At 43.7% G+C, this 20,996-nt stretch overlaps 6 protein-coding genes across 11 annotated transcripts in view; 2 read left to right on the forward strand and 4 right to left on the reverse strand.

Moving 5' to 3' along the window:
- Positions 1–374: 374 nt before the first annotated feature.
- On the reverse strand, positions 375–2,614 carry Scsalpha1 (Succinyl-coenzyme A synthetase alpha subunit 1). The gene is made up of 4 exons (XM_002046526.4): positions 2,452–2,614; positions 1,602–2,050; positions 902–1,186; positions 375–838 (listed from the first exon to the last, which is right to left on the reverse strand). The coding sequence occupies exons 1-4, from the start codon at positions 2,486–2,488 to the stop codon at positions 623–625; spliced, it is 987 nt and encodes a 328-aa protein (XP_002046562.1). The 5' UTR covers positions 2,489–2,614; the 3' UTR covers positions 375–622.
- Positions 2,615–2,935: 321 nt separating this feature from the next.
- PIG-B (phosphatidylinositol glycan anchor biosynthesis class B) lies at positions 2,936–5,560 on the reverse strand. Of its 2 annotated transcripts, XM_002046527.4 has the most exons (6): positions 5,363–5,560; positions 5,094–5,248; positions 4,493–4,960; positions 3,851–4,432; positions 3,541–3,784; positions 2,936–3,450 (listed from the first exon to the last, which is right to left on the reverse strand). In XM_002046527.4, exons 2-6 carry the CDS (start codon positions 5,219–5,221, stop codon positions 3,313–3,315), a joined length of 1,560 nt encoding a protein of 519 aa, XP_002046563.1. In that variant the 5' UTR covers positions 5,222–5,248; positions 5,363–5,560; the 3' UTR covers positions 2,936–3,312. The 2 variants fall into 2 exon arrangements, with proteins under 2 accessions (XP_002046563.1, XP_015030905.1); XM_015175419.3 differs by having other exon boundaries at positions 2,936–3,784.
- Positions 5,561–5,878: 318 nt separating this feature from the next.
- LOC6624693 (mpv17-like protein 2) lies at positions 5,879–6,982 on the forward strand. The gene has a single exon (XM_002046528.4). The coding sequence runs from the start codon at positions 6,040–6,042 to the stop codon at positions 6,895–6,897; it is 858 nt and encodes a 285-aa protein (XP_002046564.1). The 5' UTR covers positions 5,879–6,039; the 3' UTR covers positions 6,898–6,982.
- Positions 6,983–7,259: 277 nt separating this feature from the next.
- On the reverse strand, positions 7,260–9,814 carry IntS10 (integrator complex subunit 10). The gene is made up of 3 exons (XM_002046529.4): positions 9,557–9,814; positions 8,417–9,494; positions 7,260–8,356 (listed from the first exon to the last, which is right to left on the reverse strand). The coding sequence occupies exons 1-3, from the start codon at positions 9,754–9,756 to the stop codon at positions 7,691–7,693; spliced, it is 1,944 nt and encodes a 647-aa protein (XP_002046565.1). The 5' UTR covers positions 9,757–9,814; the 3' UTR covers positions 7,260–7,690.
- A 440-nt stretch (positions 9,815–10,254) lies between these two features.
- LOC6624298 (phosphatase and actin regulator 2) overlaps positions 10,255–20,996 on the forward strand; it is a 135,777-nt gene continuing 125,035 nt past the window's right edge. For 2 of the 4 annotated variants that reach the window (XM_032434853.2, XM_032434854.2), the window contains exon 1: positions 15,699–16,341. In XM_032434853.2, coding sequence (XP_032290744.1) covers positions 15,714–16,341 — 628 coding nt within the window. In that variant the 5' untranslated portion in view covers positions 15,699–15,713. Of the gene's footprint in view, positions 10,716–13,001; positions 13,131–15,698; positions 16,342–20,996 lie in introns of those variants that run through there. The other 2 variants (XM_015175623.3, XM_015175628.3) reach the window with 2 other exon arrangements.
- On the reverse strand, positions 17,956–19,377 carry LOC6624388 (actin-binding protein IPP). 2 transcript variants are annotated; one of them, XM_015175418.3, is made up of 2 exons: positions 19,219–19,377; positions 17,956–19,098 (listed from the first exon to the last, which is right to left on the reverse strand). In XM_015175418.3, exon 2 carries the CDS (start codon positions 19,086–19,088, stop codon positions 18,036–18,038), a length of 1,053 nt encoding a protein of 350 aa, XP_015030904.1. In that variant the 5' UTR covers positions 19,089–19,098; positions 19,219–19,377; the 3' UTR covers positions 17,956–18,035. The 2 variants fall into 2 exon arrangements, with proteins under 2 accessions (XP_015030904.1, XP_002046568.1); XM_002046532.4 differs by having other exon boundaries at positions 17,956–19,090; positions 19,219–19,329.

Genomic DNA, 20,996 nt, shown 5'->3' on the forward strand with positions numbered 1-20,996 from the left:
GAAATGTACTCAGTACTTAACAGAAATGCTCCTCAACCTAACAGCATGTACTCACATAACATTTTCTGTTTAAGTGCACTATGTTATTTGCAACTGTTATGTTATTATATTTAAAAAACAATTTTAAATGCAATTTTTATTTTGCATGTTTACAACTTTAGATTTGTTTATTCGTTCGTTTAAAGCATATTTAAAATAAATTTCGGTGACTTTTCTGAGTGCATTCAAAGCGAGTGCAACAACATAATTCGAATCTTAGGTGCGCGGTGCATTTTCTTAAACTTCTTCAACTTTTATATATATATATATATATATATATATATAAAGGTGGTACGGCAGTTAATTAGATTATTTTTATGGAATACATAGCTCAGTTCGTTCAGATCGTTGGTTTTTATACTGTTCGTAGTCACTTCACATTTGGGCGAATTATACAATAATTTATTTAGGATTTCGACATAATTCATTTAGTTATTTGTTTGTTTTCGCTTCTCCGGACACTTTTTGCTTAATTTAGTTAATAATCTTTACTGCTTTGCATATTCCTTCATCTGAGTCGTACTTGTGGTACCTCGGCATTTTCTTTTGTCACACTTTGTTCAATTTTGGTTTTGGTTTAACTCTAAACTAACTCCAGACGCTTCATTTCCTTGAACAGTTCGTAGCCCATTTTGGCAGGACTTCTGGTCACAATAACGCCGGCCTTCTCGAGAGCCTCAATCTTATCGTTGGCACCGCCCTTGCCGCCAGAGATGATGGCGCCGGCATGACCCATGCGACGACCGGGTGGCGCCGAGATGCCAGCAATAAACGACACCACCGGCTTGGCCTTGATGCCCTGTGTGAAGGAGATCGTATGTGATTAGCTTTGGATTCGGTTTGTTATATCATTTGATGCTACCGTATTGAACTCAGTCAAGTAGTCGGCGGCCTTCTCCTCGGCCACACCGCCGATCTCGCCAATCAGTATGATGCCCTTGGTATCGGGATCCTTGAGGAAGACCTCCAGGCAATCGATGAAATCGGTGCCATTGAACGGATCACCGCCAATGCCCACGCACAGCGTCTGGCCCAGACCCACCTCGGTGGTCTGATGCACCGCCTCATAGGTGAGCGTGCCCGAGCGGGACACAACGCCGATCTTGCCGCGCTTGTGTATATGGCCGGGCATAATGCCGATTTTGCACTGCAAACCGAGGTTAAACAGGTTAATCAATAAATATATATAGATTTCTATATATATATGTGGATACAAATTCAAGCGTCACAGGGTCCGAGAGATAAGCGCCAATAAACAATGCCAGCATAAAACAGTGTGCGCTCGTTATGATGAACCAGCTGGGCCGAGTCGAAATCTATTTGTTCACATTTATGCAGGGTGCACAGCTAATTTTTTGAAGAGGTCTTTGCTCGCGCACCTTCATTAGCATATAATCCAAGTAATCGATCCAATCTACCCTTCGGTACACTGTGAACAGGGTATGACAAACAACAAGCCCGCGATCACTTTAGTCGATTGAACTTTGCACCCAACGCTTATCAGCCTTATCTCTCGAGCTGCTGTCTTGAGGCAACACACAACAGCTGCAACAGCTACAAACCTGTTCGGGTGCAATGATGCCGGGGCAATTGGGTCCGACCAGACGCGACTTGTCCTGGCTAACCAGGGCGCTCTTCACCTTGACCATATCGTGCTGGGGCACGCCCTCGGTGATGCAAACGATCAATGGAATTTCGGCTTCGAGTGCCTCCATGATGGCAGCAGCGGCACCTGGTGGCGGCACATAGATGACCGTGGCATGTGGATCCGTTGCCTTTTTCGCTTCCGCAACGGAGGCAAACACCGGCAGGCCCAAATGCTGAGTGCCGCCCTTTTTGGGCGAAATGCCGCCAACCAGCTTGGTGCCATACTCCAGCGCCTGCTGGCTGTGAAAGGTGCCCTGTTTGCCGGTGAATCCCTGACAGATGACACGGGAGTCGCCGTTCAGCTTGAGATTAGCACGCGTCTTGTTGTACTGCGAGCCGCAGCGAACGCTGGCAGCGAAGCCATCTGAAGTAGAGATGCAAATGTTAAAAAATGAGCAGTGTTGAAAAATGTCCATTGTCAAAATGTTGTTTTGTGTTTGTTCTAGTTTTCGGGTCACATGTGAACCTTGAACATGGCCCACTCCCCCAGCAAGTTCTGCTTCTTTCCACATACACGCACACACACACATACACATATGCACCCACCCGCCGCCGCAGCAGCTGCAGCCACGTCGTTTTGCCTGAGAATCCATTTAATTTTTTCCAATTAATCCAAACCCAATATGGTTGTAGCTGCCACTTGTTGCCGCATATTCTGTTTGTGTTTTTTCATGCCACAAATCGTTGCCGGTTATATAATTTTGCACACACATCGTTTTGAAATTGTTTCGCAATAGATTTTTTTTTCTCTTCTTTTTCACTTACCTCGCACTTTTAGCAGCGCTCTCATTGAAGCAGCCATTTTGTGTGTGTGTGTGCTTTTTGCTGTTGCTGTCGCTTGTGCGAGTTGAAGCTGTGCAATTGCTCGGACTGACTAGCTTATTGTTTAAAACGCGTTTAATTAATGCAGACGACGGCGACGGCACTGACCCTCAACACGATATATTGCCTCGAGCACATCGATATATCGATTACTGCCGCTGAACATAATAATCGTTATGGTGACATCTCCATTTCGCTGTGCGTAAGCATCGCCAATCGATGCCGCCGCATCATTTAATATGTTGTATTATTTTAATATTTTATCAGTTTATCACATGAACTAGCTTCTAAAATAGAGAAATTTATAAAATGTATATATATAATATTCATTAAATATACTTATGTTAATATAAGATCACGCATGCTCGAGCATGTCAAATGTAAAAAGTATCGATCTTTTTTTTTTTTAAATTTAAAACAAAAAGAATTTTCTTTTATTTTACTGAACCTTTATTTCAAAGAACTTAAAAAATGACACTAATTATTATATTACTTTACGCTTAAATATATTGCCTCACTTTAGACACTTTTCGCCTAATACAAAACTATTGAGTTAAAATGAAAATTATCAACTACCACAAAAGTACAAAAAAAGAAAACGCGTTCACTCACAAAAAAAACTTGTTTCGAAAACGTTTTAAAAACTGTTCCTAAGGCCGTAAAGTTAATAATTTCAATTTGTTACTTGTTTGCTTTTCACGGAGGGCTAACTGTTGCATTAAGTCTTACCAAAACAACTTAAAAGAAAATGAAATTTGAAAATTTGCAAATAACTACATAAAATGCCAGCAAAAAATACAATATTCAATTGAACAGGTTCTCACTCGTTTGCGGCAAATCAGGCTCTTGCTCCCGATACTCCTGGCGATTAAATGCATTCTCCTCGCCCGTCTGCAGACGCTGATAGACCAGGATGCTCTTACCGGTGCGCGACTGCACGTACTGCAAGAGAGACGCGACATTAGGCAGTTGCGTTCCCAACGCTGACGACCACTCGTCCAGCAACGCCTGTGAGTCAACCAATTTGTTTACCTCGGCATGCTCAATGCTGTGCAGCAGCTTGTAGTTGGCTAGAAACTCGCTGATCTTGTCGCCCAGCGTATCGAATAGCACCAGATGCGAGGGCAGCGCCGACAGCGGATGCACCGGTATGTGGGAGCGCAGCCAGTGCATGGGTGCATCAAAGAAGCGATCAGCCTCGTCCTTAAAGTTATCCCGCTGCTCCAGATTGGGCTCACAGGTTAGGAAGCGCATCGTGACATTCTCGTGAATGTGACTGCAAGCATATTCGCATTAATATAACGCGGTTTATAAGATTTGTCAAAGATGTGTCAACGCTTACCTGTAATAGGGCGTGGAGTGGCAGGGCATGAGAAAGAGTATATTGGCGCGTTGTTCGCGCTCGTCGCGATATTCCTGAGCTATTTCCCTTAGCTTAGGCATCAGTTCAATGGGTCCCTTCTGGTGCACGGTGCTCAGATACCAACCGGGCACAACATTACCCACCAGAATGACCAAGGCGGCCGCCCACAGTTGAGTTCGTGAGGCGCGATAGCTCCAGCGTGACAACGCCTCCGCCGACACGTACAGGCACAACGGCAACAGCGAGGACACAAAACGGAACTCCTTATGCTCGACCGTGCTCAGCACCAGCAATGTTACCAGTATGCTAATCAAGAGCTGTTTGCTAATCGGAAACTTGTTGCCCTGCCGCACCGTTTGCATGATGCCAAATATAAATGGCAGCGTATTGATGCCCAGCACTGTGGGCAGACCCACAGTGAAGTACCAATACCACGGATGCGAACCATAGAAGCTGCCAATGTTGTGCAGCACATTGTACTTGAGGAACTCCCACGGCGTCACAATCAGCTCACCATGCCAGTAGGTATCTATGGCAATGCCGGCGCCGGCCACCAGCAAACTGAAACAATAAACAGGCTGTTAATAGGTTCGGCAACAACTTCCCGCTCCGCGTACTTACCCAATGAGCACAAAGCGCTTGAGGATCAGCTCCGGCACAGACAAGCGGCTCTTGCGCAGATGATAGAAAGCCAATGGCAGCCAGATAACAGCCGCTGTGGGCCGCAGAAAGCAACAGATTGCCGCTGGCCACAAGTAGGCGGTGCCCTCGCCATACCACGGAAAGTAGCTGAGGGCAATTGTGGTCAGCGATGCCTCCAGCGTGTTGGCCAGCGTGCGTGAGCCCGTGTAGAACCAGAACCAGGGCACGAGTATCAAAAAGAGCGCCCACTTTCGTTTGCCAGTCCAGACGTAAAACCGATAATCCGAGTAGGCAGACAGCGTGGCCTGCAGCAGGCGTGGCAGCAGCACCAACAACTGGGCGCTGTCCAGCTGCAGCAGCGCCAGCAATTTATATACGGCAGCTATTATTAGCGGATAAACGTAGCTGCGTATGCCGCGTACCCATTCCCAGGTGAGGTAGCCATAGCTGTGGAGAGATTCTTTTCTTTAGCAAATTCCTTTTAGTTTGACTCGTAGCCAATCCGATCTTTGCGTTGCGTCATGCGTGCACGTGTCACACTCGCGCCCAACTCTAGACTGGACCCCCGGCCGTCGCTTACCCGAACGTCAACTTGTGAGCCACCTCCAGACTCTGCCAGTACTCATCCGGCACGTAGTAGGTCTTGACCACAAAAACCGATGCCAGCCGCACGGCCAGTATCAGTGCGAAGACGTATAGTAGCCGCATAATGGCTACGCTTTTGCTTGTTGTTAACTAAAACAGATAACAAAAGAATTAATTAGACGCTGTCAACCTTTTTTTTTTATGTAAATTTCATAATTTTTGTTGTTTTTATTGAGAGTTTTGTAAGCGGCGTACGTGTCTAACCTTAAAATTTTGATAGCGCTGCGTGTGAGTTGTGTTTTATAAGCGGAAACTTGCGTGTTTTGATGGAATTTTTTCTATTTTAGCCAGAAAAACATTTGGCGCGCTGGCGTTGTGAAAAAAGTTGTGTTAGGCGGCCTAAAAATAACGCGAACTAAAGAGCAAAGCAAAGAGCAAAGTGACGCCGACGTTGCCAGGGCTGCACAACTGACACGCAGACAACCGATAGCTAAGAGTAATCGATATATCGCAGCTAAGCTGCAGCAATTGGCTGTATTTGTTTGATTTACGTATTTATTATATCTACTTCTACTTTCTTTCAACTCGTTATAAACATTTCGATTAGTTGAGAACTGTCAATAGCAATATTAATTAAATTTTATATTTAATAACGTTACTAAATATAAAAAATGTTGCGGTTTTTTAATTTATCGATAATTGTTCAGGTCTGCTTGGCAACGCGCATTAATGCTCACCGATAAAAACGTCGCCCGTTACCCACAACCACCCGTTCACCGTTATGTCAAACCGATAAGCAAAACAAACACGAATTCGTAACGTGAAATAAAAAAACAAAAAAAAAAATAAAAAAAAAGAAACTAGGCAGTAGTCCGGAACGCACGTTATTTTTTGAATTTTTGCTCAGCCGAGGTGCCGAGCACACTGCAGAAAAGAACAGCATGCTTGAGCTGACGGCCAGAGGAGCGGCCCTGTACCAGCCCCTGTTGCAGTGCAGTAGACACCAATGCATACGCCGTACATTCGCAACGCTCACAAAGAGCCGCCTCGCGACTAGATCTAATGTAACCAGCATGGGCAGAATGCTTGCCAGGCGCCAGACACATGGCAAGGGCGAGGCCAGCCAGGCGAACACATTCATGCTGTTGCGCTGGTCCAAGCAGGTGTGGAGCAAAATGTTTGGCAAATATCTGCTGGTCACCAATGTGCTCGGCTCCGGCCTGCTGATGGCCGTGGGCGATGTCATCGCCCAGGAGTACGAATACCGTCACGGATTACGCAATCAGGATCGTTATGATGGCGAGCGTATCTATCGCATGTTCGTCGCTGGCGCACTGCAGGGACCGCTGCATCATTTCGTCTATAATTGGATGGATCGCGTGATGCCGCATCGTTCATTTCGGAATATCGTCAATAAGATACTGATCGATCAGCTGTTCATGTCGCCCGCCTGCATACTGATATTCTTCTATACGGTCTGCTATCTGGAGGGCCAAACGCTGCAGGCGACACACAAGGAGTTGTTAGCCAAATTTCCATATATCTATCTGATGGACTGGCTAACGTGGCCGGCGGCGCAATATATCAATTTTCGCTATCTGGACACCAAATACCGTGTCGCCTTTGTCAATGTCTGCACGGCAGTCTATAATGTGCTTATGTCCTATATGAAGCATGATTTTGGCATCGATCTGCCCATCGATGTTGCGTCCAATTCAAAGGATGTGCCGATTGCGGCCAGGAATCCATCTGGAACAGCATCACCATCAGCTAATACCCTGACAACAAGCAAAACATAATTGATAGCATTTTATTAAATTTATGTGATATAAAACTAAATTAACAACCAAATTTGTTAGTAGTCATCGTATTTACTTTGTATTATTGTCCGTAAATGTTCTGCATAACGCTAGCGAGAGGCTATTAGCAACAATTTATATATTAATAACTATATAACTGTTATGTAACCCATGAAAGCAAAGTGCAAAATGTTCAAAATTAAACTGTTGTATTTGTTAATTTGTTCTTAAATGTTTATTATCCTCAAAATGGTACCTTAAGTAGGGCAAATCGAATTATATTTTAAGTCTTTGTCTTGCACAAGAATCTCTAGAACTATATAAATTTCCTATTTTGTATAGGATTAAAGAAACATCTCACATTTGTTATAACTTTTAAATTGTTTAATGTTGTAAATAAAACATAATCAAGTTTTCAACTGGAAACTATTCTCAAATTTGAAAACAATTGTTATCTCCAGGGTATCCCCTAGTCGGCTACTTTCGCCTAGAGCACTTATATTTGTTTAATTTTTGCTCAAATCCAGGCGATTTAAGTTTTTATAGATACGTAAAAGAAAATATGTCATGATATAAGAATTTTGCTTAAGCCTCAGACTTTCGGCTTGAGAGGCACAAAAATTATAAATATTTCTAGACAATTAAAATAAAATTGATTTTCGCAGATTACATATATCTAGCATACTTTAGATTTCAATTAAATTTATAAATATATCGATCTATCTTAACATTTATATTTACAATACATGAAAAGCTTCGAGATATGTTTGTTTCAGTGCAAGCAAGATTCGCTTCACTTGATGACAATTGTTTCGACGGGCGGCGCAATGCCAAAGATGTGCTGGGCCAGCGTCAGTTGCTCTTGTGTGATGAAATTGGCGACCAGATTGGGCACATTTTCGTTGCAGCGCGCAATTTGCTGGCGTATCAAAGACTTGAACTCATCGCGGGCGCCCTTGTCGGCGCCGCGTGTGCCAATGCGTCGTGGCTGTGCAGCGCCTGCGGCGTTTGTGGCGCCAGTTGCACCGCTGCTGCTGCTACCGGTGGGCGAGCCGGTTAGCTCAAAATTGGCATCGTCCTGCTGTTGCGAGTTCCATATGAAGGCCAGCTCCTCGATGATATCCGTTGCAATGATATAGTTGGACAGAATGTGCAGATTGAAGGATTTGCGTTGCGTGATCAGATTGAAGATGTGTTGCTTCAGCAGCACATCCTTGTCGGGGCTCAGCTGCAGCAGTGCCAACAGATCGGCCAACAGCCGATCCGAGCAGTTGGGCTCGAAAAGCATGCGGCTCAGGCGACTGGTTATGGCGCGTGTGCAATACTGGATGAGCGCTATTTTGGTGAGCGGCAGAAAGATCATGTGCCTGTGGCTCTTCAGGCTGATGTTCTCCAATAGCTGGCCACTGGTGGCGGGCAGCTCCGCGAGTATCTTCAGTATGCACTGGAAGCCCTGAAGCTGCAAAAGTTTGGAGAGTGAAAAACCCTAATCTCTAGATTCTCTAGAGGATTCACTCACCGTCATGCTGCCCTGCATTAGATTCAAGCTTAGTATTTGCAGGCTTTGCACCAGGGTGCTCTGAGCGGTCATGTCGGCCATCAGCTTGTTGGCCTCATCGCGATGTCCGAAGTAAATGGCCAGATCAAAGAGGAAGCGCGATATCCATGGCGCCAGCGGCAGCGCCAGCATCAGTTGACTAAAATCGCGCTGGAACTGTTCTGTGTTGAGCAGTTGCCAGCAGCGCGCGGCATGGAGAAAGGCTTCGGATAGCTCTTGACTTATTGCTGTGGTTGCCGAAAATTTCGGCGGCTCCATGCTCTGCACTTCGCCGCCATCCGGCGTCCAGTCCATGCTCTGCACTTCGCCACCATCCGGCGTCCAGTCAATAAAGCCCTCCACAAGCACATGATTGACATCGGCATCTTCTATGCGCAGCTTACGTATGTAGCCGTGGAGCGAGTAGATAAACAGCGTGGTGGCATAGAACAGCACCTGGGAGCTGCCAGCTGGACTGCTGCGCAGAATTTTCACCAATTTATCCCAATAGACATTCTGATTGACCTGCTTGCTGAAGGGCAGAAAGGCCTCCCAGCCCATCATTTGGCCGCAGAGCATGAGCACCTTGAATATGTTTTTCCATGCCTCCGTTGTGTCGCACTTCTCATCGTCCATGATCTGGCGCAGATAATACTCCAGGGAGTTGGTGTACAGGCGGCAGGCCAGCAGCGGATTTAGCTCTGGCGGCTTGTTCTGTATCAAAGGCAGCACCTCCTCCACCAGCATGCGCTGATACACATCCGGATCGGCTTTCATGCCCTCGGCAAGCATCTCCAGCAAACGGGGCGCATGCGTTGCCGCCGTTTTGGGGAACTTGTTGAACATAAGTATATAACTGTGTATGCACTGCTGTAAATTATCGCCACAATTGCTGATCGTGTGCACAAATATATTGTGCTGCACCTCCGGCGTCAGATGCTTGTACATCTTCACATAGAACTCCTGCTCCGGCGTGTTTTCCGTCTCGTTGCGCAGCGCATTGGTCAGAGCGTTAACCTCCTGCCACAGCTCTGCATGCTGATTGGTAAAGTTGCTGGCGCTGTAAAATTGTGTTTATTTAATACTATAGTGATTTCTTTACTGATTTTGGCTGCCACCCACATGACACTGAAACACTTGGCCGCCTCCTCGCTGTTCTTGCTGTCGCGCTCCAGCAGGTAGGCCTCGTATTGCACATTGAATGCATTCGGATAGAGCGTCTTGGCAGTTAATATCCATGCCTTGGCCGCGCTGGGATCACTTTTGCGCACGCTTTGCGCCTGCTTAACCATAAACATTTCATTTTCCTCAATGGAAGTCATGCCAATGCAATTGCTATACAAAGTTTTTTGCCGGCAATTAGAGATGAGCGCATCGCGAGTGTGCGATAAGTATTTAAGGCTAGTATGCTGTGCGCAGCAAGATAAACTTGTATGCTGTGCAAATACGCATTAGATTGAATAACATACAAAATGCATGCGCTTAACTAACTAAATATGTAAACCATCCAACATTAGTGCTTGACAATTATTTGTTTCTTTATTATTTACATATCAGCTGCAGTTTTGCTACTTTCTAACCAAATTGTACTATTTTAGAGATCGTCAGCCGGAAACGGTGGATCTTTGAACTAATTTAAATATCTTTAGCTTCCAAGTGACAAATAATTATTTACTTAATTTTAAAATTAGCTTAAAAAGCTAATTTAATTTATTTTAGCAACATTTTTAACTTCCGATACGGCTACTTCTTTTGTGCGGCAGCTGGCAGCACTGATCAGCTGTTCTATTCGATAGCTGGGCACATTAATCGATAGTATCGATAGTTTCAATAAGACAAGTGGACTTTAAAGACTTAACTTTTTCGGTGTATTATTGTGTCGCATTATTTATAACAAAAGCATTCGTAAAAAACATGACAAACTCGTGCGGGCGCCCCGCGCAACAGTGCCAAGTAATTGTTTAAAGTAACTCGCCGCGAATTAAGTGCATCTGCAAAGTGCACTTGTCATTGTTGGAAATTTGTGAACGTGTGTGTTGGGAACGCAGAACGCGTTTAAGTCTTAGTCAAATGATTTTCAAATTATTTGAGCAAAATTTATTAAAAAACAACGTAATGCACACGAAATTAATACGCACATAACGTATAATGCCCGATTCAACAACGAAAAAGACTGACGCCGCCGACACCGACGCCGGCGCAGCAGCGCCAGCAGCAGCAGCAGCGGAAAAGGCTGCGTCATCGTCAAATGCGCCGTCAGCCGCTGCCGATGCATCAACAGGTTAGTAAGCGCCTCTAGCTGGTTATTGTTAATTAAAATACATAAACAAACAATATTATCGCTACAAAATAGTTTAATTTATTAATATTAATGATTAGTTTGTATGTCATTTGGTTTAGTTTATGTTATGTCGCTGACTAATAAGGCCATAAAATTTATGATGACAAATATGCACACAAAGCAAAAATTAAAAAAAAAAAAAAAAGAAGTACGAAAATTAAGTTTTCTTGTGTAATTAATATATATATAATATATTCACTGCTGTGTGTTGCTTATGTTTGCACACAATTTATTTTAGTTTTTTTTGGCAAACTTTTGTTTATTGTTTTTATTTTTTTTTTTTTTAATATTTCGCGCTCACGCTTTGTGCATTCGTTCGAGTTTGTTTCTTGAGTTATTCTCTTTTAGTGTTGTGTAACAATTTTTGATGGGAAATAAACAAACACGATTCTGTTAAGCTGTAAAATTGCTTAACTTTGATAAGTAATAGTTTATTTATTTATGTATATATTTGTTGTAAGTAAACGGCTTTTGTTTGGATCGCGCACACGTCGTGTTGGTTTTGTTTTTTTTTTGTTCGTGTCACGACACGCGCTCAATTTTTGTACAAATTAGCACCTTTGAGTTTTGTGTTTATTTGTAGTGTATACAATTTTAATGCATTAAAAAAAAAATTCAGAAAAAAAAATATATAAATTAATTAAATGCACGTAGATTCCAATTTGGTAACGCATGACACACACACACGCACCGCAGGTTGGTTTATTTATGCTATACATGTTTGTTGCACATGTTAACTAATCTCTGTGATTCTCATAGACTCTCAAAATCCACCGCATTCGTCAACTAACAACATACACACAACACCGATGCAAGAACAACCCCAACAACAACAACAACAACAACATCAACAACAACATGCACATGGTGTTCTCATTGCCAAACCTTGCCTCATTACAGCGGCGTCCGAAACAAAAGTCCAAGCGGAGCAGGAAAAGGAGAAGGAACCGCTATGCCTAGAGAACGCCACGCCGGATGCGGTGCCACTGCATCTACGCGAAATGCTTAGCCAGTTTGGCCATCGCAAGTTATCTGCCGCCGAGCTGTTAATGCTGCTCATCTATTTGGTCGCATTGGAGTCGGGATTTGTGGAGAATCAAAGCTATTTGGAGAAGCGTTCACTGCTGAAGCCAGTGCCGGCGGTTGGTTGTTTTCATCTCTTTAATGTGCGTCTGCTTAGCCATCTGCCGACACACTACACCAGGGAATTCGAGGACACGGCGTTTCGTATGCTCTTACGCACCTTGCTGGACAGCAAAAGCGCGCAGGAGCCGCCCCTGATGACTGCGCTACAGTCAAGTCTCATTGCCATTGTGCTGGGCGATCTGATGGTGGTAACACTTAGCCCGGTGGCGCCGTCGAAGGAGCGTGGCTTTAGCACTTGTCTGTCCATTGGACGTTTTGTGCTCAATGTGCAGCTAGAGCCGATTTATCAGCGCTTTTGCAAGCTGGACGAGCTCTCGTTACAGCTGCGCCAAAATCTCTTTCAGCCGATGCGCGCCCAGCAACTTTTGGCCTTAGATCTACATCCGCATCCGTCGCTGCTCGGATTGCCCAGCGAAGTGTACGATGAAATCTTTAAGCATCTGAACAAGAATCAGCTTAACATATTGGCAAATGTGAATTGGAAGCTTTGCAACTATAAAAAACAGTTCAAAGACCGTCGTCCCCATTAATTTAGACCATATTCAACACTGTTTCTTTTAAAATTATATGTGAAGGCCGAAAGTATTGGTACATATGCTTTAAGCTTTAAGTACTAAATACTCAAGCTTTTAAATAATATCTACTCTTGTGCGTCTTATTTAGAACGGTCTAAAACGGGTTATATCTGAATTAATCAAGAGCTTTTCGTATATAACAAGTGAATGATATTTGAATTGGTTAAATTGGTTAAGTTTGAGCGCAATAAACTTGCCAGCTTGAATTTGTGAGAATCGCATAGTAGGGCGATGTTAAAACTTTTTTTAATTTGCAACGGAAGTCCGGGTGATTCTTAAGAAACTAAACTAAACTAAGTGAGCGTTCCTTATAAGATATATGATATAAGCATACGTAGCTCTTAAGGCTAAGACTGTGCTTTGATCATTTTTCAATAAGTCTGTTATTTATGCAATAAGATAAATAAGAAAAAGTTTAAGTCATTGAAATTAAAGGCTATGTATTGGGTATATTTTAGTCGGTCAATTTTGTTTCTTTTGTTGCTCAAAATTTTCTATTTGACAGCTGGTGAGGCGCCCACCACGCCCGGCGCTAATTCCTGCGATTCGTACAACATTTTCGAGCCAACGCCATTGGACTGCATCAGCATTAAGAGCAGCGCCAGCAGTTACCTCTATGATCGTGATATAAGCGGTAAGTGCAAATGCAACTTGTTGCCCAAAACTCTATGGAACGCCCCTAAAGTAGTCGACCCTTAAACACAGCACTGCAGAAATCGAAACAAGCAACAGAACCCCCACACACACACACACACACACACACACATAAGTACACTTTCAGCAGTTTGTTCTTCTCTTCTTTTTTTTTTCGTTTGCGCACGGCAAACCCAACAACCCACGCAAAGAGCTGCGACCTACCAGCGGGCGTCACCAGACCAACCACCCACCCCACGCTCCCGTGCCATTCCAGGGCCAATGCTGATATGGTTAACATACCATTTGATGCTGGGCTGCTTGCTGTGCATTTTTGTGCGCCTGTTATGTGTTTGTATTATGATATCGACTTTCTTGGCGTCCTTATCAGTGGGGCGAGCCAGGCCCCATCTTCTTGTGCTCCGCCTCCTGTGGGCACCATCGAAATTATCTGGCAACAACTTTATCAAAAGACCCAGTGACAAATACATAAATAAATTACGACTGCGACGTTGCGTATTCGTAAAAAAATACGAAAGAAAAAAAAACACACACAGAAACCAGGTTTTCTTTTGGGTTACGCTTTTGTTCTCGGCCCGCTCCGTGCATCTCTTGGTGGGAAAAAAAGCTTTTGAGAGCTTTGCAGCTGCTCTTGAAATCTGTTTGGGTCCTGGCCCCAGGAGCAGCTGTTTACGCTGCCTGACTGGGGCTTCACGTTGTGCCTTGGTTTGGGTGAATGAACCCAGCGCTCAGAATGTTGTGTTTCGTGCTTGAATGGCTCACTCAGTGGTTCGGGAATGGGTGAATATGGCATCAATTGACTAGCACCATACACTGGTAACATATATTCGTAATTAAATGTATTTGAAGATTACTTTTTCTGGAAGTTTTTGATAACATTGCGAAATTTATGAAGCATGACGCACAGTTTTATCTTATCTATAGTCAATTGAGATATTTTGTTTGGGTTTTGAAAAAGCGGTTGGACTAAATGGTTTTGTTTCTTTTAACGATGTTTCGAGTTTGATTTTTAGCTACAAAGAATTAATTAGTACAAGAGATTCTGTCAAATATCGCCCCTCTATGCGATTCTCTTGAACAAAATTGTTGCTGGCTGCACTGTTATTTTAGTAAGCGTCATAATGTGATGGCGTAAAAGACAGAGAGAACAGTGGGCGAAGATTAGAAATTGAGGGAAAGTAATAAAAATAAAGCGAGCAAGAAGACAATATATAGAGAAAGTAATAAATATCATGTGTGAAGCTAGAGAAATTGCAGAGTAAATGATACAAATATAAATGGGAGTAAGCAAGCGAGTTAAAAAATGGAAGGAAAGATTTCGTAAGAGGGAGAGCTAGACAGAGCGAGAGAGAGAGAGAGAGATAGACAGAGTGAGTGTGTGAGAGAGAGGGAGAGAGAGAGAGAGAGAGAGAGAGTACTATAAAAAAACAAAGTGAAAAGAGAATCTGTAGGAGAAAGCCAGGGAGCGAAAGAGAGTGAGAAATTAAAAAAAAAACTCGAAAACATATTTTTTTATTAATCATTCAAGTGCAAAATTGTATGAAAATCGCATAGAAGGGCGTTATGCATTAAAACGGAATCTAGTTGTAAAAAAAAATTGTCGATTTTACGATTGATTAGTTCTGTGCGATATTGCCCCACTGTGTTGCGCCTTGAACTGTGCCACACTTTTCATAGCTGTCGTGTTGTCGGTTGTCTTACTTTTCTTTTTTCGTGTACGCTTTTACGGTAAACAAAGTGGAAGAGTTGGCAAAACATACGCTCGTTGCATGCAAAGAATGTTCATAAACAGACCAGGCTCTCTCTCCCACACACACACACACACACACACACACACAGGCTGCTGTTGGTCCAGTTTTGTGCTTTTTGCCAGCGTGCGCTCTCGCTCTCACTCGCTCTCTCTCTCTCTCTGGCTCTGGCTCTCTTTGCTGCAGCCTCTGGCTCTCCAGGTTGACTGTGCTTTTGTCTGCGCTGGCAGCTTTTGCACAGGATAACAAAGCTTCGTGCAATCAGTCGTTGTACTTAAGCCCAACGTAACTGGTCGAGTTGTCGGTTAATGTGAGCGTAAACGCGTTGTCTCCTTGATAAAGCCACAGTTTTTGTGTGTGTGTGTTTGTGTGTTTATATATGTTTATATGTATGTGTGTGCGTAAGTGCTCGCGTGTGCTGCTATTTGATGAAAGTTTTCAAGTAGGTCCTGTTGTATGACCGACATAGTTATCCTCACACACACACACACGAGCAAGCGAGCGATCCATAAATAAGTGACAATCCTGGCCGAATGCATCAGCTGTTGGCAGACGCGAGCGCGTTTTAATGTTGCCCCATTTGGCTGGCGACGTGCGGCGCCTTAATTAGTGCAAGAAACCTGCCATCGATGAGCTAGGCCCAGTCTGTGAGTGTTCGCGAGTGTTAGTGAAACGTCTTCAAGCTGGATTACGGCGGCGACAGCAACGGACCCTGGGAGAAGCAAAAGCAGACCCAAGCCCAAGAGACACCGGCAGGCAAGAGCAATGAGCAACTGCAGCATGATCTGTTGCAGCAGCTGCAGCAGCAATTCCAAATGGCCGCCGTGCAACAGCAGCAGCAACAACGACAACTGCTGCAGCATCAACACTCGCATCCGCCCTTTCAACAACACCAACACCAACACCAACAGCAGCAGCAGCAGCAACAGCATCCGCCTACGCATAATTCATACGCGGCAGCTCATGCTCATCCGCATCCGCATCCGCCGCTGCAGCATCATTTGTCGCTAGGCGGTGCACCCGCCGCCTATCAACAGTTGCAGCAACAGCAACAGTCGGGCCACCATTACCAGTACTCGACACCGCAGCATCATTATCGTGCGAATGCCGCAACAACAACAATAGCAGCCGCAACTATACGGCGTCGCACCTTGAGCCATGTGGCGCGCTCCTATTCCGTTTGTGCCACCATGACGCCAGCCAGCGGAGCTGCTGGCAACGCTTTGTCTGCAGCACAGCTAAAAGCGTCTAATCCGTTGCCCACAAACGTGGTCACGGCGAGCAGCAGCTCCTCATCGTCAGCGTCCACCGCCCACTTGACGGCCACCAAACTGTCTGTTGCCGGACACCATAAGACGGGCATCATGGTCGCCGCCTCGCGTTGCCGTTCTCCGATAATGCTCTGTCACAGTCACAGCGATGGCGAGTTTCCAATGTATCGAGGTGAGTGAGCGGCAAAAGGGATTAGGGTCTGGCTGCCACGTGGTAGTGTAAATGAACTGCTATTTGTCGTTGTTGCAAGTTTATGTGGTTCGGTTGTAAAAACACAAAAAAAACGGAGCACAGGATCCGATCTGAGTGTGCCTTACATGAGTTGATGCTCCATACATTCTGAGTGATATTTTCAAGCAAAATACGAAAACTAGGCTAATTTATAACGTTATAAAAGAGATATCTTAAAAGACAAAAATCGGAGCACATTATCCGATCGGAATATGCCATATATCAGTTTATGCTCGAGCTGTGCCTTTTATAGTATACTTTAGAGCTGAACCTATTTGTAGATTAAAACTCGCAAATTCTCTTTCATTCCAATTTTCAGTCATCCCTTAAATACTAATATAAAAAAGAATATTTTAATTGGGTAATTTAGCTCGAGACAAATTTGTTCTCTCTGCTCAAATGTACTTTTATTGTAAATATTAATTTGTGCTTCGCTTTGCTAGCTAGTTTAACATGAGGATTAACCATTTGGTATTTATGCCACTTAAACATAACTATTCCAAATGGGTGCTATGCAAATTTACCAAGTACTCGAGTCGGCCAATTACACTTTCAGCATTTCACACTGAAGACATAAAGTTAAACATAAAAATGCATTTGAGTCCGTTTCTATTTTTTTTTTTACACACAGTCTGTTTTCCCTAGCCCCTACCCCTACTGCACGCCCCGCACGTCGCCAAACAACTCATTAAGTGGCGCTGGCTGTGCTGCAGTGAATGTCCTTTGTCCTTTTTAGTCCTTAGTACTCTGGCCCCACGCTTTCGCAGAGACGCGCTACTCCCTTGGCGCCGTCTAGTGAAACTGATTTTTGTTTCTGCCATTTCTTTTATGTGTGGCGCATATTTAGTGTCGCCATTTGGTGGGGCTCTTAATTAAATTACACTTTGAAGCACCACGCCCACTGTGACACCAGTCAACCGCCCACCGCCTGCCACCGCTGCTTTGACATCAACATCTTCCAGCATTATGCCGTAAACGAACTCTATATCTTTTTAATGCCGCGCTTCGATTTGCCCCCTCCTCTCGTTTTCTATATCTTCATCCTGGTGAGTCTTTTTGTTACTGCTGCAAATGCTGTTGCAGCGAGTAGTTGGGATTGGTATTTGGATAAATCTTAAGGATTTAGCTAAGCTTGAAAATACAGCTCTCACATGTGATTTAATAAAACGTTTTATACTTGCACTCAATCAAATGCAAATTTTAAGATCAAGTCGAAACGAAATATTTTTGAAAAAATATGTGGATACATATTGGATACAAATTAAATCAGCTAGATACGTATAGCTCGAATTTGTTTCCGAAAATCGATAGCAACCGTTTCTAAGCAATCGATAAGAATCGATATCGCTTAAAGGAATCAATTTTGACCTTTTCGCTTCTTTTACCACAATTTTAAGCCAAAGGTTGTTGTATATTTGCGAATACACGAATATCGTAGAGCACATTTGCTCCAGGATTGTCCCCTAGTCCGAATAATCGACTCACAGGATTCCAAATGGGAATTATCGATAAGTTTGAGTTTTAACCTATCAAGGAATGTCGAAACCTGACAGATTCGAGTAGCATCAATAGTTTATTAGAACGCATTTAATATGGTTTGTGTGTGTGTAACTGGGATTCTCATTTAAACGCGTTTACTGTGCGGCCTCCCCCTCGATTACCTCTGTTATGCGTGCTTGAAAGGGCTCGTAATCGTCTTCCAGCGATACGATATAGTCCCTGAAAAGCGTAGCGCTCAGCTCTTCAGTTCGATTCTCAAGCAAATGCAAATAGGGGCACTTGGGATCTCTGATGTAGATGCGATGACGCAGTCCGTCCTTGGCCAGCGGCATGCTCGAACGCGCCTGGCTATTGATCACGGCCAGATGCAGCAAAAAGAACATCAAATCCACGGCATCCGGCATTAGTTCATTGAGTCGTTCGCCAAAATTGAGCAAAACCAGCGACGGCATCAGCTCAAAGCGCACCATCTTTAGGACGCGACGCAAATGCATCTTGCGCTCCTGATAATCGGTGAGCACCCACATCAAGGCCGCATAGAATACCTCCACCTCGGTGTGCACGCCCAGCAAATCGGAGCCAAGCAAGCTGCACAGCTCGTGCACGTCCAGCTCGCGATATTCCTCCGATGAAACCAGCACCAGAAACGTTTTGCCAAAGCGATTTATCATCAGTTCCGCAACGCTATCAATGCCCTTGCTGCAGGCCTCGGCAAAACAGCTCAGTGCATCCACATTGGAAAAGTAGCGCTCATCGTTCAGAGCACCAACAACGCTCTGCAACAGTTTTGTGGCACACAGATACTGTGCCGCCAGCAGCAGATCCAACAGCTTGCCACGCTGGCAATTGCTGTTCGAGTTGATCATCCAGTTGTAGGCTATGTCGAAGGCATCCGCGGTCACCTTATCCTCCGGCAGGCTGACATTGTTGCCCGGACGCAGTGTGCCGGTGAATAGCTCGCAGAATGTGCGCAGCACACAGCTGTGGCATTCGAAGACCTTCTTTCCGATTGTTATCTTCACATCCTTCTCCAGGTTGTTGGTCAGCAGCATCTCGACTGCCTCCTGCCAGGGCGTCTTCTTCGGCAGCACCGGCAACATTTTATCCATATTCATTTTATTCAGTTTCTTAGCATTCTGAGTGCGTATCTCCTCCTCGTTGGGCACTTGGTTCTTTGGATTGTACATGACTAGATTTCTTTCAAAAAAAAAACAAAAAACAAAAAAAAAATACGAGAAAACAGGCAAGAAATGTCTTAGAAAAGTTCTCTGAATTGTATGTGTGAATATCGAAAATATTCATATAAAGTAAACTTACCTGAATTGATACTTATTCCAATAGGCAAGTTTAGCTTTTTTTCTCAAATCAAGTTATTAAAATGGAAAATTTGAGTGCGCACAGCTCGAGCACAGCCAGAAGACTAAAACAACTATTTCTGAAGCTCTTAACCGATTCGGGGAAGGAGACGCGTTGCCTACTGTGATTGAAACAATTTTGAAACGGTCAAAACAAAAAGTCATAAGAAATGAACCTGGTTCAAGCCCAATTATTCAGCTAACCAGATACTAAGTTTCACAGCAATTGTAGTGTAAAATTGACATAAACAAGATTATGTCTAACATAGTGATGATAGTCCCAATAGCGATGATTAGATGATAAAGCTGTGGAATAACAATATTTCCAGAAATAAATGAACATCAGACAAGGGCAAACAAAGGGCACGTAAACAGGAGGCAAGCTTATAAGTTTATAAAAATGCATAGAAATTAGTTTAAATATATATTAATTGATTTCGAATGACAATATCTGTTGCAAGCTTGGAAAGTAGTTTTTTGTTAGCTTTCGAATTTGCCAAAATAAAGTTGCATCCATTTATAATCACAAGTCGAGTAAAAATGATATAAGCATAGAAATCACGTAATATTTGCTTCCAGTTATAGATATATTTTATATTTCCAATGCGACTCTGTTTATGCATTGCAACTCTGATATGCTTGCGCTTGTCAGTGCTGCCAGTTCCATTAAAATCAAATTTAATTAAATCACTTTTAGAGGACAACATGCAACTGTTCAAATTTTAAACTGATTTCACTATTTTTTTAGGCATCTCATTAATTAGTACAGAAGTACTTTATTTTATTTTATTGCTAATTTGTGCGCTGAAAGCTTTTTGAGTTAGTTTTGGCTTGGGAATTGCGGCAATTGGCAACACTGGCCAGCATCCCTCGCTCGACAAGCTTGAAAGGCTGTGAATTTGTTATACAAATAATATGATATCTGATATAAAAAGTAGCCTTTGACTCGGACAGATACATTAGGATTTCTTGTTTGTTTTTATATACCCTTGCTAGAAGATTACATGAACGTGACCCCATGATTAAGAGCCAAGTTTATGTCGATATGTCCTTCGCTCTGTCTGTCTGTTTCTATGCGAGCTAGTCTCTCAGTTTTAAAGCTATCGATCTAGAATACTTAATGGGGTCGGAGATGTCTCCTAAATATATAATTCGTCTTATGATAATGAGATATCATGACGATATCTTAAGCTATTTGCTTAGACGCAGAGTTTTGTCTAGTTCTGGTATTATAGCTGACAGGATGGCGTCATTTATGACAAGCTGGCCAACAGCATCGCAAGCGGAAACACACACACATACAGCTCGTTACCCCATCTTGAGTGTCTTTTAGCAACTTTGTGTCTGTGTGTCGCAAGCTAATGAGTTCATGGCGTGTCTTTGGCGCTCAAGTTAATGCTGCGCGTATTGATTTCGCTTTTGCAGCTGGCGCGCTTTCACTCGCCGCTGCCAGCTTCTTTTCATATGCCACATAATTGGCTCGACTTGGCAGCTGGCCAGGCTCAATGCAGCATCCTTTGTGCCACTCACTAGCCGCTTTTTGGCAGCACAATTAAGGGGCCTGGCGGCGGGGGTTGCCTTCGGCTACGTGCATGAAATGTAAATTTAATTTGCAACTTGTGCCAGAAATGTTGCTAGCCACATAAGTTTTACTTTGTTTTCGGCCTATTGATTTGGGGGCCTCGGTACTGCGCTAAACGTTGACATCATTAGCGAATGTTTACTGCAAGTATGTGTGTG

Source organism: Drosophila virilis, chromosome 3 (assembly GCF_030788295.1).
Source record: "Drosophila virilis strain 15010-1051.87 chromosome 3, Dvir_AGI_RSII-ME, whole genome shotgun sequence".
Taxonomy (NCBI): domain Eukaryota; kingdom Metazoa; phylum Arthropoda; class Insecta; order Diptera; family Drosophilidae; genus Drosophila; species Drosophila virilis.

Bases quoted from the DNA above. Each gene is read 5' to 3' on its own strand.
- PIG-B (XM_015175419.3), bottom strand. From the start codon at position 5,221: ATGCGGCTACTATACGTCTTCGCACTGATACTGGCCGTGCGGCTGGCA. The intron at 4,961-5,093 runs GTAAGCGACGGC...ATCTCTCCACAG, and splicing joins GCTCACAAGTTGACGTTCGG to CTATGGCTACCTCACCTGGG. The intron at 4,433-4,492 runs GTAAGTACGCGG...TTATTGTTTCAG, and splicing joins AAGCGCTTTGTGCTCATTGG to TTTGCTGGTGGCCGGCGCCG.
- Scsalpha1 (XM_002046526.4), bottom strand. From the start codon at position 2,488: ATGGCTGCTTCAATGAGAGCGCTGCTAAAAGTGCGAG. The intron at 2,051-2,451 runs GTAAGTGAAAAA...TCTCTACTTCAG, and splicing joins AGCGCTGCTAAAAGTGCGAG to ATGGCTTCGCTGCCAGCGTT. The intron at 839-901 runs GTAGCATCAAAT...TCCTTCACACAG, and splicing joins ACTTGACTGAGTTCAATACG to GGCATCAAGGCCAAGCCGGT.
- LOC6624388 (XM_015175418.3), bottom strand. From the start codon at position 19,088: ATGTACAATCCAAAGAACCAAGTGCCCAACGAGGAGGAGATACGCACT.
- IntS10 (XM_002046529.4), bottom strand. From the start codon at position 9,756: ATGACTTCCATTGAGGAAAATGAAATGTTTATGGTTAAGCAGGCGCAA. The intron at 9,495-9,556 runs GTGGGTGGCAGC...ACAATTTTACAG, and splicing joins GCCAAGTGTTTCAGTGTCAT to CGCCAGCAACTTTACCAATC. The intron at 8,357-8,416 runs GTGAGTGAATCC...AAACTTTTGCAG, and splicing joins TAATGCAGGGCAGCATGACG to CTTCAGGGCTTCCAGTGCAT.
- LOC6624693 (XM_002046528.4), top strand. From the start codon at position 6,040: ATGCTTGAGCTGACGGCCAGAGGAGCGGCCCTGTACCAGCCCCTGTTG.